This window comes from Coturnix japonica, chromosome 19, assembly GCF_001577835.2.
Source record: "Coturnix japonica isolate 7356 chromosome 19, Coturnix japonica 2.1, whole genome shotgun sequence".
Lineage (NCBI taxonomy): Eukaryota > Metazoa > Chordata > Aves > Galliformes > Phasianidae > Coturnix > Coturnix japonica.
Window position 1 is genome coordinate 420,094 of NC_029534.1, and position 27,579 is coordinate 447,672.

At 61.8% G+C, this 27,579-nt stretch overlaps 6 protein-coding genes across 14 annotated transcripts in view; 3 read left to right on the forward strand and 3 right to left on the reverse strand.

Moving 5' to 3' along the window:
• The window catches only part of MTMR4 (myotubularin related protein 4), a 30,021-nt gene extending 23,589 nt beyond the window's left edge, over window positions 1-6,432 (reverse strand). The window contains exon 1 of one of the 3 annotated variants that reach the window (XM_032448487.1): window positions 6,183-6,432. Coding sequence is in view for 1 of the 3 variants with exons in the window: in XM_015880847.1 (XP_015736333.1) it covers window positions 511-556 (46 nt within the window). In the remaining 2 variants the exon portion in view is untranslated. Of the gene's footprint in view, window positions 1-510; window positions 572-611; window positions 1,010-6,182 lie in introns of those variants that run through there. The other 2 variants (XM_032448486.1, XM_015880847.1) reach the window with 2 other exon arrangements.
• Window positions 6,433-8,899: 2,467 nt separating this feature from the next.
• On the forward strand, window positions 8,900-12,547 carry LOC107322632 (caspase-1-like). 3 transcript variants are annotated; one of them, XM_032448489.1, is made up of 9 exons: window positions 8,900-9,056; window positions 9,667-9,939; window positions 10,184-10,320; window positions 10,512-10,688; window positions 10,887-11,118; window positions 11,230-11,385; window positions 11,583-11,692; window positions 11,991-12,093; window positions 12,345-12,547. In XM_032448489.1, exons 1-8 carry the CDS (start codon window positions 9,005-9,007, stop codon window positions 12,081-12,083), a joined length of 1,230 nt encoding a protein of 409 aa, XP_032304380.1. In that variant the 5' UTR covers window positions 8,900-9,004; the 3' UTR covers window positions 12,084-12,093; window positions 12,345-12,547. The 3 variants fall into 3 exon arrangements, with proteins under 3 accessions (XP_032304380.1, XP_015736337.1, XP_015736338.1); XM_015880851.2 differs by lacking the exon at window positions 8,900-9,056 and adding an exon at window positions 9,215-9,362; XM_015880852.1 differs by lacking the exons at window positions 8,900-9,056; window positions 9,667-9,939 and adding an exon at window positions 9,946-10,082.
• A 666-nt stretch (window positions 12,548-13,213) lies between these two features.
• On the reverse strand, window positions 13,214-15,311 carry ABHD11 (abhydrolase domain containing 11). Of its 4 annotated transcripts, none has more exons than XM_015880854.2 (6): window positions 15,193-15,311; window positions 14,967-15,102; window positions 14,694-14,867; window positions 14,366-14,536; window positions 13,958-14,139; window positions 13,214-13,660 (listed from the first exon to the last, which is right to left on the reverse strand). In XM_015880854.2, the coding sequence occupies exons 1-6, from the start codon at window positions 15,258-15,260 to the stop codon at window positions 13,522-13,524; spliced, it is 870 nt and encodes a 289-aa protein (XP_015736340.1). In that variant the 5' UTR covers window positions 15,261-15,311; the 3' UTR covers window positions 13,214-13,521. The 4 variants fall into 4 exon arrangements, with proteins under 4 accessions (XP_015736340.1, XP_015736339.2, XP_015736341.1 ...); XM_015880853.2 differs by having other exon boundaries at window positions 15,183-15,294; XM_015880855.2 differs by lacking the exon at window positions 14,366-14,536 and having other exon boundaries at window positions 15,183-15,296.
• A 1,427-nt stretch (window positions 15,312-16,738) lies between these two features.
• On the reverse strand, window positions 16,739-18,522 carry CLDN3 (claudin 3). Its single transcript, XM_015881049.2, has one exon. It carries the CDS (start codon window positions 17,809-17,811, stop codon window positions 17,167-17,169), a length of 645 nt encoding a protein of 214 aa, XP_015736535.1. The 5' UTR covers window positions 17,812-18,522; the 3' UTR covers window positions 16,739-17,166.
• Window positions 18,523-20,843: 2,321 nt separating this feature from the next.
• Window positions 20,844-27,490, forward strand: LOC107322710 (claudin-4-like). 2 transcript variants are annotated; one of them, XM_015881037.2, is made up of 2 exons: window positions 20,844-20,929; window positions 26,623-27,490. In XM_015881037.2, the coding sequence occupies exon 2, from the start codon at window positions 26,629-26,631 to the stop codon at window positions 27,271-27,273; it is 645 nt and encodes a 214-aa protein (XP_015736523.1). In that variant the 5' UTR covers window positions 20,844-20,929; window positions 26,623-26,628; the 3' UTR covers window positions 27,274-27,490. The 2 variants fall into 2 exon arrangements, with proteins under 2 accessions (XP_015736523.1, XP_032304343.1); XM_032448452.1 differs by lacking the exon at window positions 20,844-20,929 and adding an exon at window positions 21,431-21,546.
• Window positions 23,133-24,312, forward strand: LOC107322708 (claudin-4-like). Its single transcript, XM_015881035.2, has one exon. The coding sequence runs from the start codon at window positions 23,478-23,480 to the stop codon at window positions 24,270-24,272; it is 795 nt and encodes a 264-aa protein (XP_015736521.1). The 5' UTR covers window positions 23,133-23,477; the 3' UTR covers window positions 24,273-24,312.
• Window positions 27,491-27,579: the final 89 nt, after the last annotated feature.

Here is a 27,579-nt window from a genome sequence, read left to right on the forward strand (position 1 = left end):
GTTTCACCCCCATGCCCACTCAAGACACCAAGTGGGACAAGCCTAGAGCTCAAGCAAGGGGCAAACCCCAAAGGCTTCCCCTTGTGTGTGGGGCAGCTGAAGGTCTGGCTGCTGTGCTTCAAGGACCTGGTGAGGACCCTTGGACAGATGCTCAGGATTTCAGTGAGCCTCAGGAAAATACCCTAAAATCAAACCCATGGGCTCAGGAAGAGGAAAGCTCAGACATTCCATCTCCTGCCAGCTCTGTGCCCAGAGGAGCACTGCTCGCAGGTAGAGCTGTTTATGGGGCAGCAGGCAATGAGCCAGCCCTGCACAGCGCCCTGCTCCAGGATGGTCCCTGCGGGGTCCTGCACGGTCCTATGGGTGATGCTGGGATTTATGTGGAGGAAGAGCCTTCCTCAGGGTTCCTCTGCTACAGAACCATCTGACCACTGCCAGCCCTCTCCTCCTGCATGCCTGCTCAGTGCCTGCCATCTCCATCCCAGCACAGAAGGACATGCGGTCACACACCTACACCACAGCAATGGCAGCAGTGAGGAAGCAGCTGGACATGCATCCCCCTGTGAGCAGCAGCATGTGGGCCAGCGAGGAGCAGAGCCTGCGGGACTCACCAGGCAGGTGAAAGCACACTCAGCTCCAGGAGGAAACTGCTTAACCACGCTCTGTTTGCCAATCTGCAGCCATCTGAATTATTGATATCGCCCGGCTGCACGCGGGTACTTTTCCTGCTGTATCTGCTCACCAAACCTCCGCTCACAGTCACTGCAGTTCCTCACTTCCTCCCTCCCGCAAAGCACAGCCCTGCAGCAGCCGTGAGCTCAGCACACAGGAATGCAGGGAGCCCAGGGCTTCCTCCTCCCTCTGCCAGGACGGCACAAGGGCTCCTCAGCCCTGTGGGCTGCAAACCACGGCCCAAGGAAGATGCAGCTCTGCCTGATGGCAGCGCACAGCAGCACATGGGGATGCAGTGGGGCACACAGCGATGCCCATTGCTCACCCTGCTGGATGGATGGGAGGTGAGAGCTGCCGACCATTGGGCTGCACAACATGAGGGAAGGAAATGTCGGTCATGGGAGGTGAACGGGAGCACGGGAGAGCTCTGCTTAAAGCAAAAGGAACCAGCAGCGTGGGGAAGGGGTCAGAGGAAGGTGAGAGGAACCTGTGTCTGCTGGGGGGAGAGCTGCAGGATACGCAGCAAAAGGCAGCAGTGCTGGCACGGCTGTTTGTCTGCTGGGAGGAAAATAAGTTTCTGTGCAGCGAGAAGGGGAAGGACGGCAGGAGGGGTGGGGGAGCCGGAGGTGTGCATTGAGCAGCAGCTCTGAGCACAGTGCAGCTCTGGGGCAGAGGTGAACATGGCCAAAGGGGGAGGGAAGGGAGCAGGAACACAGAACGGGTGTGGAGATGGCAATGAGGGGAAAGGGTCAGAGCTGGGGAGGAAAACAGCCTGAGAAACGCCTCTGGGGATGGGCACCACTGTGCCAGGCAGCTGTGACCCAGTGTGCAGGGGGACAGGGGACAAGGACAGAGCCCTGCTCTGCAGCAGACCCCATTGGGCACTGCCACCCACTGCCTGGAAGTGCAATTAACTCCAGCATCACGCTGCCAGCCAGCACCACTCACATCACGGCAGCACAGTCCCCGTCCCAAGGGGCAGTCAGTAATCACACACAAAGCCCCGTGCAGGACACGCTGCCTGCAGAGGACAGCACAGCACCTCGCTCTGCTCTGCGGGCAGCCATGGCACCAGGTGGCAGCAGCATCTCAGGGACGCTCCTGCCAGGTCGGCCCCTGAACCTCCTCCATCTTCCTGACAGCTCCTCGTCTTCCTAATGAGCCGCACAGCACAGGGGCAGGCAGAGCTCGGCTCACTGCATCCATCCATCACTGACAGCCCGGGAGGAGCCCAGGCTGCAGCAGAAGAGCCTCAGTTCCTCCCTGTGACACTGGCAGGACCCACAGCACTACAGAGCCCCCCTCTGCCCCACAACCCCACATCAGACCGGGCAGAGCGACTCACAGCACTGCTCTGTGCCCCAATGCTGCATGTAGGACTCAGCCCCACGCAGAACAGTGATGTAAAGCAGAACATCGTAGAACAGCAATGTGAAACGCGCCTTTGGCCAACGTCTCCAGCCCCCCCTCAATCCCATCCCGTTGTTCTCCAGTTCTGTTTGCTTTTCTTTAAAAAAGAAAGAAAAAAAAAAAAGAGCAGTTGGGACATTTCAGTCACAATTGGGCCTTTATTCCAGCCCCAACAATTGCCTGCTCCCTGCCCAAGGAGACGCAGATGGACCCGGCCCAGCTCCTGCCTTCCCCACGCTCTGCCCAGAGCTCAGCACACTGCAGGCAGGACGGAGGGCCAGGTGAGCATCACTGCCCTCCAACATCAGCTGCTTCTAAAAACAGGGACAGCCGTGGCGGCCTCTTAGCAGACATGCTTAGAAAGGGAAATCCCCGGCCAATCGATAAGCAGCAGCCGATGTATTTATAGTGAGTCCCTGCTTATCCGCAGAGCTGCACACGCTGCTGTCCCATCAGTGCCCAGCACTTGGGCACAGGCAAAGGACAAGCTCGGTGCCAGCACAGCCGGGGGCTTCAGTGCATCTGCTGCAGCCAGCACAGCTTCTCATGGCCGTGACTGCAGACTGCTCCAGGGCTCACGGAGCACAGAACGCCTCCTTACAAGAGACCTGGACTAACAGCAGCAGGTTCCCTTTTCTCCTTCGCTCAAACCCAAAGCAGGCACCCTTTGCACAGCAGCACATTGCTGACAGGAGCAGAGGGCACCGCACACCCTGCAGACCCTGCACAGCTTTATCCAGAGCCAGATTTTCCCCAGCACTGCTTATTCATCCCCACACGCACCCGGGGCTGCAACACAATGGCTGCGGGTAGCAGAGTAATGAGAAGCAGGAGGGAGGGGAGCTGGAACCTCCAGAGCCTGCAGCGTGGGAAGCGCTCAGCTCCCAGTGCCCCAGCAGAAGCCCAGAAGAACCCCATTAGAACCCCAGCAGAATCCCGGCTCTGGGACTTGTGGGGCTGGGAGGAAGCAGCGCCGTGGTGGGACTTTGCCCGCTGGTGCCCTGAGCTCCAGGAAACTGCATTTCATCTGCTTCGTAATCAGCAAAACACACCAAAAATGCAACAAGGAGCAGAGCTGAGCGAACCTTTCCTGAGGAGGCCGAGCTGCTTCTCTCCTGTTCCAGCAGATGAGCCCCAGGTCACACAGAACTGTCACACTGCTGGAAATTCCTCTGGCAGAACAAGCTATTGATGCAGCAGGAGGGAGGGCAGGAGGGCAGGAGGGGGTTTTGCCTTGTATTAATGTGAGCTTTATCAACCAGAACTATTGCTTTGCTCTATAGCACAAAACCACTTCTACTTCCTCTTCCATCCTGTTTGGTGCTGGCAATGGGAGCTCTGTGCACGGCTTTCCATCAAGGCAGTCGGATGGTCTGCACGGAGCCGCTGCACTGGGCAGTTCTATGGCACCACAACAACTTGCATTGGCTCTCCTTGCTGAGCAGGATGCCCAGCAGCCCCAGCACCCCATTGCCCCTTCCCAATGGGAACACAGAGGGGAATATGGGGACACCCCCAGCAGGCGGCTGGTGGGGAGCAGAGCCAGCAGGGAGCACATCTAGACTTGGAAGACAGGAGAGCAAAGAGCAGAGCAGTAAGAAATCAGCAGGGGTCAAAGCAAGAAAGTGCAAAGGACAGAGGGAGTGGAGCAGGTCGCTCGTACTCAGGCACAAGCAACCCTGGCACCCGGCACCTGAGTCCCTGCACACAAGCTGTGCCACCTCAGCACAGCTGGATGCCCAAGGGAAAGAATAACGGAGCCCAGGTCGGGTCCCCAAAAGATGCCACCCCAACCCTGTCCTCACCCAACGCTGCTGTGGTCACTGTCTTTCCTTAAGGCACTGCTGCACTGCAGGCAGGGAGCCCTCAGCACTGAGCTGTGGTGCACAGTGGGCTGGTAAAGCCACAGGGAAAGTTTGGGACACGTGTTGGGATCCCCCTGGGGAATCCTGGACAGAGCTGCAGTGTTTGGTGCCATCCACCACAGCCCTTCCCAGCCACAGGGCTGGATACCCCACTATGTGCCTCTGGTTACAGCCACCAACATGGCTCAAAATCCCCTGAAAACAGGGACTTACAGCTGACATGAGCACTTCCCCTTTGAAACCCAGGGACTTTCTCTCCCCACGAGCTGCTGAACGCAGGCACCAAAGCGCAGCACACAGCAGTGACACGCTCAGAGCCCCCGACCTCACCTGCCCCACGTGGCACAGCCCTAAACAAGGCAGCGCTGCAGGGACAGATGCACAGGGCCCTCAGCACTGCAAGGGATGACACAACTCCATGAAACATGGTAGTAAATCACTGCACAGCAGCACTGCTCCACACCAACCCCAAGCATCAGCACTGCTGCCAGCACCGGGACCTTCCCATTCACAAGGCAGCCGTCTCCATCAGCTGCTTGTCAAGGCTGCAGGTGTGACAAATGTGAGCTTGGAGCTCCACTGACACACACACAGCGGGCACTGGCACCTTGCAGGAGCAGGAGGGCTCCATGTGTGCCAGGCAGGTGATGGATGGTGCAGCAGGGAGGGATGTTTGCAGAGGACGGAGGAGAACAGGGAGCGTTGTCTGCAAGCACAAAAGATTCAAACACGCAGAAAGCAAAACTGATACCCCTGAAACTGGAGATGGAGTTAATGCCCTGCAGGGATCCCAGCACCGCTCTGCATCCCAACAGCCCCACAGGGAAATGGCTGCCCAGCAGCACACACTGCACACACTGTATACACACACACACACACACACACACAGCACACACTGCACACAAACACACAGCACACACACACACACACACACACACACACACACCCTGCACACACACACACACACACACACACCTCGGCCGATCCCCGCTCAGCTTTGCATGAGAGCTACAGCACAAAGGCCGGGTAAGCACTGAGCTGTGATGAGCCCCAGCATCACAGCACTGCACACAGAGGGAGCGCTGCAGAAGGACAAGGGCTGGCAAAGCTCCACACCTACCCAAAGGCACAAGCAAAGTTGATGGTCTCTGAGAGATCTGACACTACGCTGTGCCCACGGCAAAGATGCAACGCCCCAGCTTGCCAGCACGGTGCAGCAGGAGCTCCTTAAGGGCCCCCTGATGCTCACAGCACACCAACCCCCCCCGCCTTGCAGATCTTCCCACTGATCCACAAAACACGTCACTGCCGTCCTGCCCCCATCCAACACACCCTTCATTTAGGGAACAGAAACGTGTCTGACTGCAGCCTCCATGTCTGACAGTGCCATTCCCACCTCCCCGGGTCCAACGCCGGGCAGCACAGTTGCATGCAGTCAGTACAGTTGCATGCAGTCAGCACAGCTGCATGCAGTCAGTACAGCTGCATGCAGTCAGTACAGACGCATGCAGTCAGTACAGACGCATGCAGCCAACACGCAGGCACACCACTCGCTCTGTAGTGTTCAGTAAGACGAGGCCATCCAGCATTGGGGAATCCACCTGCTGCAGGACGGCCGTGCCTGTGGCTCTGGGGCAGCTGCAGTGGGAGGCAGGAGCGGGGTGCACGCTTGGCTCACGAAGCAGAACAAGCACAAGCCCAGACAGCGCTGATGCATGAGGAGCGGCATCCCCTGGGCACCCTGCTGCACCCCAGCTGGCTGCAGGAGGCTCAAGGTGCACCCACCTCATCTCATGCACCAGGAGCACCTTCCCTCTCTGTGCACTGCAACCACCCAGAGCTCTGCCCGGCTGCGTGGCTCTGAGTGCTGCCACCAGTCACGCTCCAGCAATACAGAAATCCTTCTGCTGATGACTTGCAAATATATCTATATATTTTAATTAAAACAAGATGATGGTGCAGGCGGGCAGTGCAGCTGAGGCTGAATAGAGGCAACTGAATAGATCGATGCTGAATTGCCACGAGGCGCTCGAGCACCAGCAGGAAGCTGGCTACAACAGCGAGCTCCCAGGCCAGCAGAAAACAAAAGCCCTCGGAAGCTTCCAGAAGAAACAATGCAGGCGGCACCTTCTGCTCAGAGCAGTTCTCTATTTCAACAGAGAGCACCAGAGAAAGGCTGGCAGACAGCAAGCACCTGAACGGGCTGTAAAGCAGAAACGCTCGGAGGGGCCTTACCATGGCAGCACCGCAGCCCGACCTGCAGCGTGAACAACCCCACTGCCTCAGTCTGCACTGAAGAACTGAGCGGGCTGGAAAAGGAACAACTTCACTCTGCAGCCAGCGCCGCGAAACGGGAGGATCCACGGCCATGAATGTGGGCTTAAGTTCAGCTGCAAGACTTTGCCCCCGAGCAGATGAGAGCTGAGCGGTTTCCACCTACACTCCTGCAGCCAGGACGGGCTCCTCAACGGGGAGGAGCTGTTTGTGCCGAGCAGCCCCGGCCTGCAGCGCACCCAGCACCCAGCACCCAGCCCACGCTGCACTGTGCTGTGCTGTGCTGTGCTGCGCTGCGCTGTGCTGTGCTGTGCTGTGCTGTGCTGTGCTGTGCTGTCAGTGCTATGGCCCCATTCCCAGCCAGCCCCGTGCTGGCAGCTCTCCCAGCAGCGCTGTGCCGGCCCCACACAGCCAGACCCACACAAGAGGCCGCTGTGTGCAGCTGGGAAGGCTGAGCTCGGTGGGGTTCCCGGTGCAGGAGACCTGTGGGTCAGACCCAGCGCTGAGCCCCAGCTGGAAGGTGAGACGGGCCCTACTGAGACCAGGTGCCAACAGCAGCGATGCACCTGCAAACAAACACAGCGAGAAAGGAGCCTCTGGGGCTGGGAACTCTGTGCCTTCAATCAGAAGCCAACACGTAAATCTGCTCCCCAGGGATGTGCCCTGGGCACGAGCTTCTGCTCGGGGAAAAGACATTGAGGGCATCTCTCAGTTATAAAGGAAAACCACATCAAAACAAAACGCACCAACAATGTCACCAGCACCGCAAAGAACAGGGACCAGCCACTTCATTTTGCTTTTGCCACGACCCATTAAGGTTCTGTGCCACACAGAAGGCAGGTGCTGCCTTCACAACTGCTGTGCACAGAGCAGCCAGGGCTGCAGAACCTGCTGCAAACCAGGTGCCAGCACAAGCAGCCCCGGACCCGACCCCGGCTCTGCAGACACCTTGAGTAACATGGAGCAGAAAGCAGCTCCAGCTCTCAGCTAAAAGCCCATTTTCCTGCACCACACAACAACCAGAGAGAACCTCAGTGCACAACAGCATCACTGTGCATCGCTGCAAATCAATGGCAAACAGAGGCTGCAGCTCCACAGCTGCTTTGCTCAGGGGCCGAGCTGTGCAGGGATTCACCTTTACGTGCAGGTCTGGCTGCAGCCCGGCCGTGCAGCTGAGCAGGCATTTGCTATTTATAAGCTCAGCAGCTGATCCTGCCCAGGAAATCCTACCCCTGCTGCTGTGGGACAGCAGAGCAGCCGCGATCCCGGCCCATGAGGAGCAGCACCGGTGTCCTGAGGAGCCAGCGGGGCTAAGAGCAGCAATGGGTCTGTTATGTTAATTTATTAAGAGCAAATTAATCTTCTAATCAGCTCCATCCTCCACTGGCCAAAAAGGCTCCGATGTGCTCCTACAGCTCAGTGTCCTGCTGCACACTGACACGCAGGGGGCACATCCCACACAGCCCAGCCCCAAAACTGCAACAAACATGAACACGAGGGAAAACTTTGATGCGAGGGCTGCAGAGCCCCAGGACGGGCTGAACATGGAGCTGGGGGGGAAACTCCTCCCATGGGGGTATTAAACCCTGCCTGGATGCTGCTCTGTGCAGGGAGTTGGATGGGGGATGTGCAGGGAGTGAAGGTGGAAGGGAGGACGGCGATGATGGGGGAGGAACGGGGCACCCAGCCCATGGGGGTGTGATGGGGGGTTTGACCTGGCCATGCTGCGGTAACGGCACCGCTACCCCCACCCCCATTGGGTCCCATTGATCCCATCGGATCCCATTGGATCCCATTGATCCCATTGGGTCCCATTGGTCCCATTGGATCCCATTGATCCCATTGGATCCCATTGTGTCCCATTGGGTCCCATTGGGTCCCATTGGATCCCATTGTATCCCATAGTATCCCATTGTATCCCATAGTATCCCATTGTATCCCATAGTATCCCATAGTATCCCATTGTATCCCATAGTATCCCATTGTATCCCATTGATCCCCCCGCTCCCCCCGTCCCTCCTATGGTTGCACCCCGCTCCCGTCCCGGTCAATGCCGGGTTCAGGCCGGACAAGGCCGCGGTGCTACGGGCCCGAGCGGGCGGCAGAGCTGAGCACCGGGCCGTGATGGCCGTGTGACGTACACACGCCGTACATACGCTGTATATGCTGTATATGCTGTTCTATATGCTGTCTATATGCTGTCTATATGCTCTATATGCTCTATATGCTCTATATGCTCTATATGCTCTATATGACGCTCTATGTGCTGTACGTGGCGCCCCGTTCCCGCCCGGTTCTCACCCGATTCCCGTCGCTCCGCTCCCGCCTCTGCCGCGTGCGTCTCCCCGCCCTGCCCCCACCGACCCGCCCGGCTCAGCCAATCACCGCCCGCCGCCGCCGGCAGCGCCGACCAATGAGCGGCCGGAACGCGGCCCCGCCCAGCGCCGCGGAACGTCACGTGACACGGAGCGGAGAGAGGCGGGGGGCGGGACCCGGGGAGAGGCGTCCAATGAGAAATCACAGCGCGTCCTGCTGCAGCCAATCAGGGGCGGGCAGCGCTGCGACTCGGGCGGCGGCGCGGGAGCGGGTCGGGAGCGCGCACAGCGGGCACGTGCACGGCGGGGCGGGGCCGGACGGCGCTTATCGGACATCGGACATCGGATATCACATTATCACTTATCGCATATGGTGCCGTGGCCGCTCATGGCACCGTCCGCCCCCCCGTGGTCTCACCCCGTCCGTCCCCGTCTCCGTCCCATCCCGTTTCCTCCCGCCCCGCAGTGATGTTGGCTCCGCTCCTACACGATCCCAATGGACCCGGAGCTGAACGATCCGGTACCGCCCCGCGCTGCTCCGAATCGGGGCCGTGTCCCGTGTCCCATGTTCCATATCCCCCGTCCCGTGTCCCGTCCCGTCTCATCCCGGCGCCGTTCGCTGCTCCCCGTGTGTCCCCGCTCCCGTCACATCGCGGTGTCCTCACGGTCACAGCGCAGCGTTTGGGGCCGGCCGGGCTGAGCCGGGCGGGGACGAGCCCAAGGGAGGAAGCAGGAAGAGAAAGTCCCGTTTACTTTCAGTTTTGTCCTCCCTGCAGAAGCGGCCGCTGCAGCCGCTCGGTCACTGCGGGCTGACGGCCCATGGCGGGTGAGAGCGGCCGGCGGTAACGGGCCATGGGGGCTGCCGGGTCCTGCCGGGTCCTGCCGGGTCCCGCCGTCCCTGCTGAGCATCACAGCGCAGCTCACGGCACCGCGCGGGCTGGGACGGGGCGCCCTCATGGGCGAGGAATCCGTGACCTGCGGCACTTTGTGCGGACACGGGGAGAGCCCGGGATGGGCGAGAGAGTGTGGGGAGGAACCGGGGGGAGGAACGGGGGGGGGGGGGGAGGAGAAGGTGGGAGTGGGAGCCCCGGAGCCGTGGGGCTGCACGTGCTGACCGAGCTGCCCCGCAGACCAGGAGCTGCTCAGGGTTCGCGCTGGGTTCGTGAGCCGCGTGCGGAGGGCGGTGCTGTCCAACCTCCTGGACGAGCTGCTGGCGCATCAAGTGCTGAACCAGGCGGAGGTGGATGAGGTGCAGGAGGGAAACGCCGTGACGACCGACAAGGCCCGAAGCCTCATCGACACCGTCCGCCTGAAGGGCGTTAAGGCCAGCGCCATCTTCATCCACAGCCTCAGGAAGCACGACGGCAACTTGGCGGAGCAGCTGGGGCTGAGCGCTGGAGCAGGTGAGAGGCAGCACCATCCCCTGCCCTGGCCGTGATGGGGCTCCCAGACCCGAAGACTCGGGGCAGGCAGGAATTCCCGGTGTCACGGTGCTGTGCCAGCGTGAGCCCCCACCACGAGGTGACAACGGGGCTCTCAGTCCCCTGTAGGCATCCACTATAGGGCGGAGATGGGCTCTGCTTGCCCCCCATGCGCTGTGACAGCTCCCTCTCGCCCCTTCCAGCGTAACCACCTTTGTGCTTACAGACCCTCCTGGTGCGCCGCCGGCTGCCCCCAGCACTGCGGGCTCCTCCAGCCCCGCTGTTAGCAGCCAGGACCTGCAGTGGATGCAGCAGTGCACCCAGAGCGAGTACCAGCGCATCAAGGAGGCAGAGGGAGATCAGGTGCTGTGGGTGGAGGCGATGACAGAAGGGCTGGAGCGCGGAGCAGTCTCGCTGCCAGAGGGGGCAAAGGCTGCCAGGGGTCATCAATGGTCCATGAGCAGGGCAGGAGCTTCAGGAAGATGCCCCAGGGCCGGGGAGGTGCGTGTGCTGCACACACAGACCTTGTGCATCACCTTGTTCTTTCATTGCAGATCTATGACATATACCAGCCACGGGAGAAACGAACCCGTAGGGCCCTGCTCATCTGCAACACCAAGTTTGAGCACTTGAGCCAGCGGGCCGGGGCTGAAGTAGACGTGAAGGAGATGACAAAGCTGCTGGAAGCGCTGGGCTACTACGTGGAGTGCCACGATGACAAAACTGCCCAGGTAAAGGACTGCAGAAAGGCGCTGGGACAGGTCCCAGGAGACCCTTGTGTGCAATGGACAATGGGGGGCTCAGGGCAGACATGGCTGTGAGGGATCTCAGACACACAGGGACACTTCTGTCCCCAGCGGCTCCTGCTCTCGGCTGGTGGCTGGATCCACACACTGATGCTGATGCTCCTTCCTCGTGGTGTTTTGCAGGAGATGGACACGGTCATGAAGGAGTTTGCGGCTCACAAAGATCATTGCACCTCTGACAGCACCTTCCTGGTGTTCATGTCGCACGGGATCAGTACTGGGATCTGCGGGACCAAGAGCGACGGGACCACAGACGTCCTCCCCTTCAGCGCCATCCACGAGAATTTCAACAACAAGCACTGCAGGGCGCTGATGGGCAAACCCAAAGTGGTCATTGTCCAGTGCTGCCGTGGAGGTGAGTCCCTGCTGCAGGGCCCCTGTCAGGTGAGCAAGCAAGGCAGGCCCACCTGGAGCACGGGCTGGGGTCGGGGCATCCCGTCACTGACAGCTGGCCCTGCCTTCCTAGACAACACGGGATCTGTGCTGATGTGTGACTCCATCGACCCTAAGCCGCCCACTGTCACCTTGGACAGTTTGAGGTGTGTACAGCTGGGAAATCAGAATAAAATCAGAGAAGCTCACCTGGAGAGTGATTTTGCCACTTTATATGCCTGCACACCTGGTAAGTGATTCCATGGAGAGAGTTCTCCTGTCTGAAAGAAGGGAAGGGGGGCGGGACTCCCATTCCCTGCCCCGTCAGTATTTCCCACACCTCCTTCTCAGGGTGGGCTGACAGGGTCCCAGTCTCCTTCCTGTGTTGATTGCTGCTGCCTTGGGGAACACCAGTGGAAGGACACTGAGCATCTTCTGTCTCCTCAGATACCGTCTCCTGGAGAAGCCCCACAGAAGGTTCTGTTTTTATCCAGAGGCTGGTGGAGCAGTTTCGAAAACACGCCTTTAACTGTGACTTGCAGGAGATGTTCCGCAAGGTGAGGCTTTGGAGGTAAATGCAAATGCAGCCACGCCAACGTGGTGCTGCAGGAACTGGGGCAGCCAGGGCAGGCTGCTTCTCTGCAAACCTGGGGAGCAGGCTCTGTCCTAAAAGGGTCCAGGTGCTCAGGTTTGGTTCTCCATATGGGGATCAGTGTCCTGCCATGGTGCTGGGTTGGTGCAGCCCGTGGCTCCCTTTGCACCAGCACACCGTCCTGGGGATGCCTCCCGATGCTTCACACTGCAGCCATGCTGGAAGGGGAACTGCTTCCATTTTCCTGTTCTCTCTCACTCCAGGTCCAACGCTCCTTTAAAGACTTTCCTCGGCAGCTGCCAACACAAGAGAGGACCACGATGCTCAAGAAGTTCTATCTCTTCCCAGGGCTCTGATCTGCTGACGGTGAGTTTTCCCACTTCACACTTGTGCTCCACGCCTGGTACTTTGTCAGTGGGCAGGAGCAATTCCTCATCACACCTTGGCTCCAGAGCACACAGCTCAGGCTTTATGTCCCAAGGAAATGAAGGAAATAGAGGCCAAAACCAGCTCTGCAGAAACAGTGAATCTCCAAACTGACTTTTGCTCCCTCTGCTTGGCAGCTACAGAGCCAGGACAAAACAGTCCTCAGTCTTCTCTTCTTCCTCCCTTTGCAGGCTCTGAACAACTTCAAAGTGACCAAATTCCTGCTGGGAAGCAGCAGGTGCTCAGCGCTATAACAGTGTGTGTGCACCTGGCGAACATCTCTTCACCACCCCAAGCAAAGGCTGTGAAGCATCTCCCCGTCTGTGACAGACACCATCCGTTGCTCTGGGAGCCACTTCTGCCCTGTTGACTAATAAAAGGATTAGAACACTCAGCACGTCTCCTCTGCCTTTAGCCTGTGCTGGTGGGTGATGGCCAGCAGCGGCTGCTGCGTTGTCTTCTTGGGGACAGTTACGGACAGGTCAGGAACCAGAGCTGAGGGAGGAGGGAGCAGCCAGCGTTGGGGGGTGGCTGGGCTCCTAGAGAACCCACTGCTGCTTGGTGTGCATCTGCTCCCTGTGCTGCTGGGATGTGCACTGCTCTGTTTTCTGCTTCTTCCATCCCTCCTCACCCAGAGCTGGGTGAGAGCTACACTCTGCCCTTGCAGCAATGCTGCCTCGTGCCCTGCTGTCCCTGCCTAGCTCCAGTTTTTGCCCTGTGTGCTCTTCAGGTTCCCATATCCTTGGAATGAACCTGGAGGGAAAGTGAATGCAAACCCGTTCCATGTGCAGGCCCCAAGCCCAAAGCAGAGCAGGGTGGGTATCCATGCTCTCACAGCTCTGTTCTGCAGCCCATGGCACGGCCTTTCTCAGGAGGCACCTTCCTCCCTGTCCTTGGAGGTGGTGGAGGGAAGTGATTTCCTCTGGAAGCCGTGAAAAGTCCTTAAAGCTGCATCTAACAGCACAACTGACACCTCCCACCACTGTCCCCTCCAGGAAGCAAGAGCCTTTTCCTGTGCCCATCAGTGCCCCCCTTCTCCTCCACAGCATCCAAACCATTCTCTGCCTTGGCATGGATTTATGTTTATTGCAAGTGCTGCAAATCATTGTCAGCTCCACCACCACGTGGTATGGTGGTAGGAAAAGGAAAGGGTTTTCCTGCCCCCTCCTACTGTCCGAAGCACTGGAGTGCATGTGGGCCATGTCCTTGGCCAGTGCCACCCCATGTCCCTGGGAGGTGACAGGAGGGCTCAGAGGGCTGGGAAATGTCCTCAGTCTGTAAAGGTGGCAGCTGCTCTGATCCTCCCCTTGCAACGCGCAGAGCTCCTTGGCTCCTGTGCAGTGCTTGCAGAAACCCCAGCAGGCAGCACTACGGTGATGGCAGGAAATTGAGGACAGCAGTGATGAACTCTTCAAACTTGTCCTGATGGACGATGTGGCCGGCGCCTTCGATGAACTGGATGTCTGCTTTGGGGAAGAGGCGCTGGATCTCTGGGTAGTCTTTGGAGCTGCAGGACAGGGGAAAACAGCGTGAGAAGTGTGCTCAGAAGGTGCACTCAGGTGTTTTCCTTCAGCTGCTGCAAGCTGAGGGATCTCAGGTCTTACCACATCCTTTCTGTCACTACTAGGAAAGGTTGGGGCTCCACCCCACCCACAGCACATCACTGTCACTGTCACTGGCTGCTTGAGGCACAGAACTCACTCCAGGACTTTCCCTACCTCAATGCTTCCTCCCAGCCTCAACAGCTGCAGGATGGCACAAGGAGTCAGACCACAGACTTTGAACAGCTTCTGTTCAGTCTCACCTGATATAGGGCGAGTTGGATCCTCCCAAAAACAACGCAGGACCAGTATATGGCTTGTGGAAGGCAGGGAAGCTCATGATATCTGCAAAGTGATGGGAAATAGCATCCAGGTTCACTCTCCAAACATAGCGGCCCTCCACCTCTATCAGGTTGGTGAGAAGAAACTGTCTCAGCTGAAGATCCTGCCACAAAAGGGGAACGTGCCACTGGGTCACATGTGAGAGCAATGAACCCTTGGGATGTGCTGGTAGCCTCTGTCCTACCCAGCTCACAGCCCATGCACGTCGTGTCCCCCAGTGCCCCCTGCAGCCCTTGTGACCCAGCTGCCCAGGTCAGCACGGAGCTGGCAGGAACGCGGAGTCCCAGGGTTGGGGGCAGAAGCCCCTTCCTAGGAGAGGGATCTCCCACCTGAACCACGGAGCTCAGCTGACTGTCAGCCAGCTGCCGGGCTGCGGAGCGGGACAGACCAGCCGGGACGTTCACTGACTTCATGGCAGAAATGTAGGCAGGGAACTCGGAGATGTGAGCGGTTGAGGTAGGACCGATGTCTACACAGATCAGACGCTCCACCAAGTCTGGCTGAAAACACAGACACCAGGTTGGATGCGAGCTGACATCTCCCAGCTCTGAACCAGAGCAGACACAGGGCGCTGCTCTGTGTTAAAGCTCCCACCTTTAACACACTGAGCCCCATCCCACCTCCAGGAGCCCCACACATACACATACACACACCCACCCGCTGCAGTGCCAGCACCATGGCCGTCTTGCCGCCCATGCTGTGTCCCACGAGGATGCACTTGGTGATGCCCAGCCGTGCCAGGAGCTGCTGCACGTCCACACTCATCGCCTCGTATGTCATCACCGGGCAGTGCGGGCTGCGGCCGTGATTGCGGGCGTCCACCGACAGCACCTGCCCGAACGGGGGCACCGCGTCACTCGGGGATCACAGCGGGTGATGGGGGATATGGGGGATATGGGGTTATGGGGTTATGGGTGAGCTTTGGCTCACCTGGCCGCCAAAGCGCCGGGACAACGAACGGGCCACGGTGTGGAAGTTCCCGCTGTTACCGAAAATACCGTGGAGCAGCAGCACGGGCGGCCAACGGCCACGGACACCGACCTCGGTGTGAGCCAACGGCACGGCCCTGCGGGACGGAACGGGATGGAGCGGAACGGGATGGGGTCAGGGCCCCTCCTCGCTGCCACCACCACCCCCCCACGTTACCGGCCCTTACGTGACGGCCGAGCGGGTGAAGGGTGGGGGGGGGCGGAACGAGCACCGGGACAGCACGCCGAGCAACATGGCGGCGGGAGAGCGGCGCGACCTTGTGACGTCATGAGAGGCGACAACGGCCCGATGTAGGACCGAGTGCGCCCCCTGGTGGTGGGAGGAGCGTGAGGGGAGGGATGGGCCGGGACGGACGGGACGGGACGGGACGGTGATGGGATGGGATGAGTATGGGATGGGTGGAGGGATGGGATGGGATGGGATGGAGATGGCGATGGGGGGATGGACTGGATGGGATGGGATGGGCATGGGTGGGACGGGCACGGGACAACCAGGACGGGATGGGAATGGGTTAAATGCAGTCTGTCTCGTGCATGAGCTGCTGCTGGTGCCAATGCAGTGCAGTGCTGTGCAGTGCTGTGCAGTGCTGTGCTGTGCAGTGCCCTGTGTGCCACCCCGTGTCCCCGCACAGCACCGCACGACACCTGGGCTCTGCCCCAACTTCTGCCCCCCCCCGCAGTGCTCTGCTGCCCTGTGTTGCCATGTTTAGGCCGCAGTGCTCTGCCAGCCCGGCACAGGAGCAGCCCCCAGCACTACGATGGCTCCGGGTCCCTCTTTGGCACTCGGTGCTGTGCTTTGCTCCGTGCGCTGCTCTGCCAGAAGGGGGAAGGGCCGCAGCCCTCAATGTTCTCCTTGTGCTGGGCTGGCACCAAGGTCACCTGTGTGCGGGGCCGGGGCGGGAGCCCCAGGGCGGCCCCAGCATCGCTGCTGATCCTTATCGGGGCGGCCATGTGTGCGGGGCGGGGGGGAACATGAGCCGCCCCCCCATTCAGACCTGCCGGCATCGAGCCGCCCGCGGGGCCGGGCAGCGGGGAGCGGCCGGAGCAGCTGCCGAGCTCTGCCCCCCGGCTGCGAGTTTGTGACGGCGGTTGCGAAGCGGCCTCGGGGGCCGGGAAGGGGAGAACGGGACACGGCGACGCACCTGCGGCTTTGTCCGTGCCCGATGGAGCGTGCCGGGAAGGCGGGGGCCGCCGGGCGCCGGGCAGAGCCGCACCGCGCTGCCGGGCCGGGAACAGGCGGTGCGGGCGTTGTGCAACGCGGCCTCGCCCCTGACTTTACGGGGGGGAAAGAGCCAGACTTTGTACCGAGCGGCAGGGAGTGCCCACGGACGGACGGCAGCCGGGCAGCCGCTGCGATCCTGCGGCCAGGAGCCCCCCCGGTGTGGGGCTGGGAGGGGGCAGATGGGGAAGGAGCCGAGGGGGGTCAGGTGGGAAAGGTGCGGGGGTGCCCGTCCTCAATCCGGTGCCGTCGGGGTCAGCCCCGCTGCCGCCCCGCTCCGTGCGTGGGGCCGGCTCCGTGCTCATCCCCCACCTGGGAGGGACGGGGGGCTCCTCTGCGCTGCAGTGTGTTCCCATTGAGGCTGCAGGGCTGGCGTCAGCTCACGATGCTGATCTGCCCCACGCCGCCTTCCCGTGGGTACAACCCGTCACCTCCCCAGCTGGATCTCACCCTCTGTCCCCCCCGTTGTGTCGAGGGGCCCAAGGACACATGGATACCAAAACAGGACTCGTTTATTGACAAATGTAACTTGTACAGACCACGCGTAACAGGGAGAGAAGGTGCCCGGCCGGCGGGGGGGGACCGGCGGGGCAGGGCGGGGGGGCACGGAGCGCAGCTTCCTCGTGGCGCTGCCGCTCGCAGCTCTCCTGGCAACCCGAAACCGGCTCTGTTTACATGAAACCATCGCTATTGACACAGCCGCCCGCCCGGCACTGCCCGGCCCTGACCCGGCTCCTGTCCCATCGCCCCCCCCGCCGCTCCCCTGCCCGCTCCCACCGGGGCCGGTCACCCTCAGGGACAGGCGCTCTCTCCCCGGCCCGCGGGGCGGAGGGTCCCCGGCGGTGCCGGTTGTGGCGGTGGGGCTGGAAATGGGGGCGGCCGAGCTCCAGGAAGGGCTGGGCCGGGGGGGGGGCGCGGGGGCTCACACATAGTTCCTCTTGTCATAGCTGGTAACGGCGGAGCGCGGGGCGGAGTAAGCCACCTTGCTGGGCGCGTACCTCTCGTCTTTGGGGGGGCAGGAGCAGCACAGCAGGGCCCCCCCGAAGAGCAGCAGAGCCGAGGCCGCCCAGCCCACGTAGAGGGACGTGCCCAGCTCCCGCTTCTGTGCGTCGATCACCAGCGGGTTGTAGAAGTCCCGGATGATGGTGTTGGCCGACCAGGAGACGGGGATGAGGGTCATGATGCCGGAGAGCAGGAAGATGACGCCGGAGACGATGGTGATCTTGGCCTTGGTGGTCTCGTCCTCCACGCAGCGCGTGCACTGGGCGCCCACGATGGCCACCATCAGGCCCAGCACGGCCAGCACGATGGCCACCACCAGCAGCGCGCGGGCGGCCTGCAGGTCCTGCGGCAGGGCCAGCATGGAGTCGTACACCTTGCACTGCATCTGCCCCGTGCTCTGCACCACGCAGTTCATCCACAGCCCCTCCCAGATGGTCTGCGCCACCACGATGTTGTTGCCGATGAAGGCCGTCACCCTCCACATGGGCAGCGCGCAGCAGATGATGCTGCACAACCAGCCCAGCACCGACAGGGCCACCCCTCCGATCTCCAGCCCCATAGACATGGTGTCCGGCTCCCGGGTGATGGCAGAGAGGAACCCACTGACCGCAACCACCCCGTGCTCCGCTCGCCGCCGCAGCCGTGGGGATCAGCTTACACCTGGGTGCACCTGTGCTTATAAGGGCTGGCGGGGCCGGGGCCGGGCTGTGCTCGCTCAATGCCCGCCCGGGGTGGGGTTTGTCGCTGGACTCTCCTTTCCACTGGCTCCGTCGCCTTGTCCCACACCCTCCCCTTTGTTTGCGGAGATGGCGCAGTGGAAGGAAGGGGGGGGAGCAGCCACCTGAGATGGCCACCGCAGCACAGGGCTGGTTTCGGGGCGTGGGGTGGGATGGGTGCCATCGTCACAGCCTGGTTACATGGAGGGCTGCGGTGCACGGCTGGAGGCTGCCCAGCTCTTGTCTTGCTGTGTGCCCTGCTGCCCACCTGCACCTCAGTGCCCCCCAGGGAGCCCACACCAACGCTGACCCCTCCAGCCTTCCCTATAGGAAGCAGTGAGAGCCGAGGACCCCTCAGCTTCACACCGGTGGTGCTGGAGGTGTCCAGGGATGGGGCTGAACCCCCCGCCAGGCACAGAGCAACACAACACAGTGCAGAACAGCACGAGTCGGTGGGAGCCCAAAGCCTCCCGGCCCGGCCCTTCCAGCAGGGATGCTGTAGGTCACAGCCTGTTGTATTTCTGGAGTGCTTTATCAGATCTCACGTTTAACATAGTGTCCAAAAGAAAGGCAGTTTATTTAAGATTACGGCCTTGTCGGTATTTTTATCCGCTCACAGATTGCTCCTTATCTCGCCGTGGCTCAGCGAGAGCAGGGAGCACTCGGGCACCTTTGCATCACCGTGCAAAGTGCAGCCCCTTCACCTCGCCATGATGTGCTCCGTGCTGCTGGCCTTGCACAGCCCCCCAACTCACACAGCCCCCAGCCCACCCACACCCTCCTGTCCCCTCCTGTCCCCTCCTGTCTCCTCGTTTCTCCTCCTGTCCCCTTCTTCCTGGCCCCCCCTCCCCTCCCTGTTCCCTCCTATGGGACGTGCAGTGCTGGGTGTGTCTACGGGAATCCCCGACCAGGTGATAAATGTCTTTACTCATTGTGCTCACATATTTTGTCCTTGAAGGAAGCAGACAGAGCACGTAATGCTCCCGCAGTGTCACCCAGTCCGCCCGGCTCAGTGGCAGCTGGAGAAGGAAAAACAAAGCTTGTGTGAGCCGACCCCGCGAGGGATCCCATCCTGGGGGGCAGAGTCCCCCCAACGAGCCCCCTGAGCCAGCAGGGTGTTGCTGTGTGCAGCCATCCCCCCCCAGCTCTGCACGGCCAGAGCGCTGCAGGTATTTCAGCCCCCACCCCAGGAATGCATTCGCCCCCTGCTCTCGGCTGACGAGTGCCTGCAGGCGTGCTGCAGCCTGCTCCCTGCCGTTGCTGAGGGCTCCCCTACAACTCATTAACTACACGAGCACGGTGGCAGAACCGTGGCTGGAGCCCCCCTGCTCAGCCCCTCAATGGAGGGAGGCCCCCACCCAGCCGTGCCCTGCAGCACCCAGACACCCCCACTGTGCTGGATCAGCTCCTGCTGCTCCATGGCACCCCCACATCCTTGGTGTGGGTGCATCCAGCACCGCACTGCACTGCAGCACCCCATGCCCAGCCCCGGCTCCCTGTGGCACCCTGCCACCCTACAGCACCCCATGGGGTTGGTGGGCACATGGGGGTCCCGTGGGGTCCCTGTGCAAGCAACACCCCAAGGGCTCACACCAGGTGAGGTGCTGCTGGGGGGTGTGCAAAGCCATCCCAAGGATGGAGCTGGGGCAGAGTGAACTTCGGGGTGCACAGACACTGTGTGCACAGCAGACACTGCACACACACACACACACACACACACACACATAAACCCCCCCTGCTGGCTGGGATGCACGGACACACACGGGGAAAGGCACAGGTGCACAGGTGCACACATGCGCAGAGCATCACATACAGGTGCTCACAGGCACAAAGAGCACAGAGACACGGTCAGACAAAGGGAAAGGCACAGGTGCACAGACACACACACACACACACACACACACACAGCAGCTGCAGACATGGCTGTGTGCACACACACAGCGGGGTACCCGTGGGGGATGTGCACAAGCGGACACACTCACCGGTAAGACTGAGAGCAGACAGAGGCTCACACATACGGCAGCACAGACAGAAGAGGAATGAAAGCACACGCAGATGGGTGCAAACACACACACACACACACACACACACACAGGGGCAGGGAAGGTCCTGGGGCAGGGGCTGTCCCATTCAGCGCTGTGGGGCAGCGGCACAGGAGCGGGGTGACGGCTGCCCTGCAATCAGCCCCACGCGCCGCGCCGCCTCCCCACCCCATCATCCCAAATTGCCCAAAGTACAGGGCTGGTTGCACGCCGGCCCGGGGCAGCAGCAGCTGCCTGACTCACAGCAGAGGAAGGGGCAAATGACCGTGGTTTCGGGGTGCCGGCTGCCGCACGCTTTGGGACACATTCCTGTGGTGAGGGACGAGGCCTGATGGTGTTTACCCGAAACGGCCACGGGGGTGGCAGGTCTGTGGGGGTCCCATGTACCCCCCGGTGAAGCTGCCCCCTTGCAGCTCGGAAGGGATGGGGAGCAGCACTCCCAGTGATGGGACCAGAGAGGCCACACGATGACACGTGGATGGGTCCAAACCCGAGGGGTGTGTGAGCTCTGCCGTGCTGGTGGCCCTTCTCCATGAGCACCTGCATGAGGACAGCCACCGTGGTGACCCCATCCCCATCCCCACCTCCACCCCGTCCCTGTTCCCATCCCCGTCCCGTCTCCATCCCGGTCCCCATCCACACGTGCCCTTCGTGGTACCGGCTGCCCCGGGGCTGGTGACGGCACAGCAGCACCAGCAGAAACCGCCCCGGGCACCGCGGGGCCGCGTCCCGCTCACGTGCGTGTTGCGGGGTGTGGGATGTTCCCCGTGGTTGCGGTCGCGGCCCGGCCGGCGCCTGTTCCCCCCAGGGCAGCGGGGTGAGCGCGGCTCGGTGCTTATATTTCAGGCGCGGGGCCGTCGATCTGCCCCGGCCAGGGCACACAGACGTGCATTGTTGAAGCCCCTTTGGCGGCGGCGAGGAGCAGGTAAGGCGGCTCCGGCATCAATGGCAGCTCTGTGTGGCGGCGGGGCGGGGACAGCGCTGCGGGGCCCGGCAGGGGATGGCGGTGCGCCCCGCATCGCGCCGTGCCCGGGGCACCCCCACCCCGCGGGGCTCGGAGCGGGCCCGGCGTTCGCTGCGGTGCCGACCCCCGCACACGGACCCCTCACATCGCGTCCGACGTGGCACCTGCCCGCGATGTGGCTGCGGGCTCTCACGTCCCTTTGGTTTAGCAGCGCTTTGGCCCGTTTGAAGCTGCTTTTTGCTCAGTAAGTGGATAGGGGGGTTTGTTCTCTCGGTGACTCGAGGCTAAAGCTCCCGCTCCTGGCAGCGGTTCCTTTGCACAGCCCTTTCCACGGGCTCTTGGCTGAGTCTGGAAACCTTTGCTTTCAGGTAGAGAAAAACAACCTTAGTGTGCACATTTCAGCCGGTCAGGGGGGTTTATGTCAGGCACAAACTTTTCGGGAACATTGAGTCTCTGAGGACTGTGGGTAACTAATCCCCGTGTGCGCCGCGGGGAGAGGCTGCTCAGTGCTGCGCCCGCTCCAGCACAGCCCCTGCTCCAAACCCGGCTCCCTCTGCTCGCCCCGTTGGGACCTCAAGGTACACAGTGCGGCTGTTTGCTTGGACAGAATGTGGGGTTGAGGGAGAGGGGGAAACGCTGTCAGTGTCTGATGTGGGGACACCTGCCAGCACTGTCCCCGCTGGTGTCCTTGGTGCGGCACAAGGTCAGGTCTGGCACAGGTCTGTCCGTGACCCTGTGGTGCTGAGCATCGTGGTGAGCAGTGACTGCCCAGAGGTGGGCTCAGCACCTGGCTGTGGGGCTGTGGGGCTGTGGCATGGCCCCGTTCCACTGTGATAAGGGCCTTGGGGTGGGGTGAGCCCCCCGTTTTGGTGTGGAGGGGCTCCTGCTGTGCACAGCTGGGTGGAATCCTTCAGCTCCGTGCGATGCTGCTGTCACTGCACTGCTGCCTGCCGAGCCCTGTGTCTGTGGCAGTGCTGGGACACGGGCTGCCTGGGGGTCATGGGAAGGGCACGACGGCTGCTTCTCCATGTCAGGCACCGCTTGGAGGATGTGTCACATTTTGGCTTTAGTTATGGTCACTGGCTGTCAAACAGCCATGCTGGCACCTGCTGTGGCTCTGACATTGCTGCACAGTGCATGGCCGTGCCTTGCTCCCACCTTGCTGTTTGTCCCCAGACCCAGGCACGGCCCCGAGCCCTGCAGGGATGCGGCCTACACAGGGCTGGGCTTTTCCTATGGAGCTGTACACACGTGTGCACACGCCCGCTGCAACCCCAAATGACAGTGTGGTTGGCGCAGCCGGCTGTGAGCCCAAACCACATCCAGCCTGGGGCAGGGTCAGCCCTGGTGCTGCCTCCCCATGGGGCTGCCCCAGGCAGGGGATGCTGTGGGGCAAATAGGTCCCAGCCACCACCCCTCTGATTACAGGGAGCCCTGAATGCACTTTGGCTCCATGGTGGGCACGCTGGTATGCCAGCAATGTGGGTGCTCCACGGGTGTGGATGAATGGATTGAGGGAGCACCTTGGCAGATGGTGTCTGCCCCAGACAGGCAGCAGGGAGGGCTGCAGCAAGACCTGAGTGTCCCCATTGTCTGGCCTGGCTGGACACTGGTGTCATCCTTGTAGCATGGACCATGCATGGATCGTGGAGCTGCAGCCACCCCAGGCCCATGGGCTGTGTTGGAGCAGGAGCCTCCTCTGTGCCCAGAGACACTTGGTGTGCTCAGAGGCAGCTCCAGAGCCCATCACAATGAACAATTAGCAATTAATTAGCAATTAATCATATCAGCAAGGTGCTGTCATGTTTTACCAGCAGGTGTGAGGATGCAGTGCCTGGTGGGGGCTGGCCCTTCTGACCCCACAGGGTTTCCCTGATACCTTATCCACCCGCGTCTGCGTGCTTGGGAAACCGAGATAACCCCGGGCCCTGCTATCATTCCCAGAGATTAAGCTGGGGGGGAAGTGGTGCAGTGTCTGCCCTTTTGCTCCGTCTGGCTCTGTGCTGCTCTATGTGCATCCTGGGGGGTTTACTGAGGGAGGCGTGAATGTGTGAGGGGCTGCTGGGCTGGGGGCTCCCCCTGCCCACTCTGAGCAGTGCTGTCTCTGTTCCATGGCAGCTCCAACCAGTTTGTGAGGCTCAGTGGGGAGGTGCCTCCTGCCCGAGGCCGAATGGAGGGATGGGAAGCACTCGTACCGTGCCAGGGAACAAACAAGAGGTGCTTGTGCCCTGCCGGCATGGAGCCCAGCACGGGGCTGGCATGGGCCCATGGAGGCAAGGGCAGGAGCTATGGGGAGGAAACAGGTAGAGAAGCACGGAGGCATCCATGCAGGTCATGGAGGAGGTGCTGGGAGCGATGCTGGAGCAATTCCCATCCCGGATGGCACCGCTGTCCCCCAGCACCCTGAGCTGGGCTCAATCCAGGCGTCTCGTGCCTGCGGGCAGCGTGTGGCCGCGATGCTGCTCCTGGGTGGCCTCATCCCATCCCTGCACGGCCCGTGGGAGCAGCGATGGGCTGCCATGGCCCCATGGCCGTGGGGAGAAACGCCAGCGGAGGAATCCTGGGAAACTGGTTCTTCCCCTCCGTCCGGTGCCGGGACGGCGGAGCTCCTCCCTCAGCGAGGGCATATAACGCCCGGCATGGTCCCGGCGGGCGGCACTGCGTGGAGGGAGCGATGGCCTCCATGGGGCTGCAGGTGCTGGGCATCGCCCTGTCCGTCATCGGCTGGCTGGCGTCCATCCTGTGCTGCGCGCTGCCCATGTGGCGTGAGACGGCCTTCGTGGGCAACAACATTGTGGTGGCTCAGATCATCTGGGAAGGGCTGTGGATGAACTGCGTGGTGCAGAGCACGGGGCAGATGCAGTGCCGGGTGTACGACTCCATGCTGGCCCTGCCGCAGGACCTGCAGGCCGCCCGCGCGCTGCTGGTGGTGGCCATCGTGCTGGCCGTGCTGGGCACGCTGCTCGCCATCGCCGGCGGCAAATGCACCACCTGCGTGGAGGACGAGACGGCCAAAGCCAAGGTGATGATCCTCTCCGGCATCACCTTCATCGTCGCCGGCGTCCTCATCCTCATCCCCATCTGCTGGTCGGCCAACGCCATCATTCGGGACTTCTACGACCCGCTGGTGGCCGACTCCCAGAAGAGGGAGCTGGGCTCGTCGCTGTACGTGGGCTGGGCGGCCTCGGCGCTGCTGCTGCTGGGGGGGGCCATGCTGTGCTGCTCCTGCCCGCCGCGCGGAGACAAGCCCTACTCCGCCAAGTACAGCGCGGCGCGCTCGCTGCCGGCCAGTAACTACGTGTAGGGCCGGGGATGCCCCGCGGGGAGCGGGTCTGGGGCCGGGGAGCTGCGGAGGGGATGGAGCGAGGGGGGGGGTGCGGACAGAGCCGCCTTTGTTCACAGGGATTGGAGCTGGTTCTTTAATCCTGCTGGGATGGGAACAGCGCGCTGCCGTCCTGGCTGCCCGCCCGACAGCTCGGGGCACTCGCGGCGTGTCCTCGTTGGGGCCGGGGGGTTCTGGGCCGGGACTCTGGATGCGCCGGGCGTTGTCCCACCGGTGACACGCGGCTCCGTGCGGCTCCGACTCCACCAAACGCCGCCGCGGAGGATGGGGGGAGTCCCCGGGAGATGCCCCTCGAGTCTGTCCCAGGGGACGCCGTGTCTCCGTGGCACGCAGTGCGATCTCGAGGGACGTTTGATGCTCTCCCCCCTCCGTGCCCCCAGTTCTTCCTCTGACCTACTTTCGGCGATCTCGCCTGGCTGTACGCATTTAGGATTTCTCTCGGCAGCTCGCCGGGGCGCGGGTATCATTATCCTGGGAGTGGGAAGGCAGCGGCTGGGCTGGGAGAACCGGTCGGGGAGGCGGCACCGGGCTCTGCGCTGCGCTTCTTCCATCAGTGGGGCAGGAGCAGCCGGGGGGCTCGCGGTACCCCCGGTGTGGCAGCACCCGACCCCACGCTGCAGCCATCCCGCATTAAATGACAGTGCCGCACCCATGTGCTCCGTTGTCTTTATCTGATGGCCTCGGTGATGGGGTGACCTGTGGGTTCCATGCTGTGTCTTGGGAAACATCCCAAATCTGGGGGGACAGCCCCAGCCTCCCACCCCCTGCTCCCCACCCCCGGCCCTACCACAGCCGTGCTCCCCCCCTGGGCCACCTCGGGAGGTGACAGCGGGCGGTTCAGCAGTGAGATGCCTTCACAGCACTGAGGCCACCCCACGCTATCACAGAGCCCCGGGCACTGGGGCCATCGCCCCACGCTGCTCCTGTCTGACCGGCTGTACCGAGCAGGAAGGAGAGGCGGGCGCCGGCAGGACGCGGGGTGTTGGGATGGGTTGGGACGCCCCGGGGCTGCTTGGAAGCACCTCGGGGCTGGTGTGGGTGACAGCAGTGCTTTGCCTATCTGCCTTCTGGCCTTGGAACTGTGCCACTGCACATCCGGTGTGTGGCCAGCCCTGGGAATGTCCTTTGTGGCACCTTGGGGCACACGGGGACAGCACACCGTGCCCAGTGTGGGGCAGAGGACATGGACTGTGTGGCTCTGGTGCTCAATGGGGACTTTGGACTTTGCTGGGATGGGGATGGAAGTGGGCAGCCCAAATGTGTTGGGAATGGTGGAGGATGGTCTGCAGCAGGAGACTGATGCTCTGGCTCTGTGCTGGGATCCACTTTGTCACTGCCTGTCCCCAGTGAGGACACCCAGACCATGTCCTTATGGCTATATGGCACTGGGGGTGGCTGTCCACCATCCCAGCCCTGGCCCCTTTCTTCTCCTGAGAGGACATTGTTATTGGCCCTAACACTGAGCACAGTGCAATGCCAATGTGTGAGAGGTGCAGGGATGGAGCAGGGGCACAGCTGGGCAGGAGAGGCCACAGAAACCGAAACTGGGAGCAGGAAAACTGTGGTGAAACCTGGAACAGCTGCAGGGTGTGCCAGGCACAGCCGATACCCACTGCCACAACAGGGCCATAAAAACTCAGCTGCTCCCAGTTGTCAAGTGTGAGTCCTGGCCCCTCATAGGTTGCCGTAGGGTCTGCTCTGTATGGGGCTGTGCAGTGACTTGAGATGAGCCTGCAGTCATGGTGTGGTGCTGCAGTTGGTTCCCTGGAGTTCCCCATCCCAGAGCAGCACCCTACATCTGCATTGGCCCTGTCTGTAGTGCCCTGGGAGGGCCAGACCGGCCTTGGTTCGTCAAACATGCTCCCGGTGCTGCTTCTCTAAAGGACGAGGAGCCGGTATCGCTGAAAGTGCTGAGCCCTGCAGCTGGTATTGCAGGCAGACCTGGGCTCGTGCCCATTCCCAGCGTCCCAGACAGGAAACCCAAAGGGTCCAAAGAGTGCTGCAGCACAGCCACCAAGGGCAGAGTGCAGCCTGGGGCAGCCGGGAGGAGCACCCTGTGCTGCCGGGACACCGTGGGTGAAAACATGATTTGCTGGGGCTCCTGCAGCTCAGCCTCCTCTGGACATGGGAGCTCAGTGCAGGACAGGTCCCCATGGTGCCCTGCAGCAATGCCCCATGCATGACACATCCCCCTGCATCCTGCAGCCATTCCCATCTGGATGGCCGTGGGATGCCTCCATGCAGAAGCACAGCTGCTGAGAGCAGCTCGGTGCCCACGTGTGTGATGTGATGGCTGTGCCTGTCCCCGCAGGTGCTGATGGCGACGATGTCGATGCAGCTGGGCGGGCTGGTGCTGGCCGTGCTGGGCTGGCTGGGCTCCATCCTCACCTGCGCGCTGCCCATGTGGAAGGTGACGGCCTTCATCGGTTACAACATCGTGGTGGCCCAGGTCTTCTGGGAAGGGCTGTGGATGAACTGCGTCTACGAGAGCACGGGGCAGATGCAGTGCAAGGCGTACGACTCCCTGCTGGACCTCACCTCCGACCTGCAGGCCGCCCGCGCGCTGGTGGTCACCTCCATCATCGTGGCCTTCCTCGGCCTCCTCACCGCCATCTCAGGGGCCGACTGCACGCGCTGCATGGAGGACAAGAGCTCCAAGGGCCGCGTTTCCATCGTGGCGGGGGCCATCTTCGTGCTGGCCGGCATCGTGCTGCTCATCCCCGTCTCCTGGTCTGCCAACAGCATCGTCACCAACTTCTACAACCCCATGGTGCCCGAGGCCCTCAAGAGAGAGCTGGGGGCTGCCCTGTACATTGGGTGGGCCTCCAGTGCCCTGCAGCTGCTGGGTGGGGGTATCCTGTGCTGCTCGGGGCCGCCCGTGGAGCAGGACCACTACCCCAAGTCATACCGTGCGGTGAAGGGCTGTGGCCCCATGGGCTACCCCATGAAGGACTACGTGTGAGCTGCCCCAGCTGGGCACTGGCCCATGGGCACACCAACACGGTCCCTATCCCCCTGACGTCCCACATCTCCTGCCTGCACACCATGTCCCCATGCCAGCTGTGTCCCCCCCTGCTTTGTCCTTCCCACAGGCTGGTGACAGTGTGTGGCCCCATCCTGCTGCCTTCCTGGGGCACTGCTGCTGCTCCCAGCTCTATAAAGGTCTTGGTGCCACTAAGGCTGCCTGGGCTCGTTTTGAAGCTGTGTTGTGACACTTCCAATGTCTCCCATACCCCTGTGTTGCTGTGCCATCTCCCACCATGTCCCT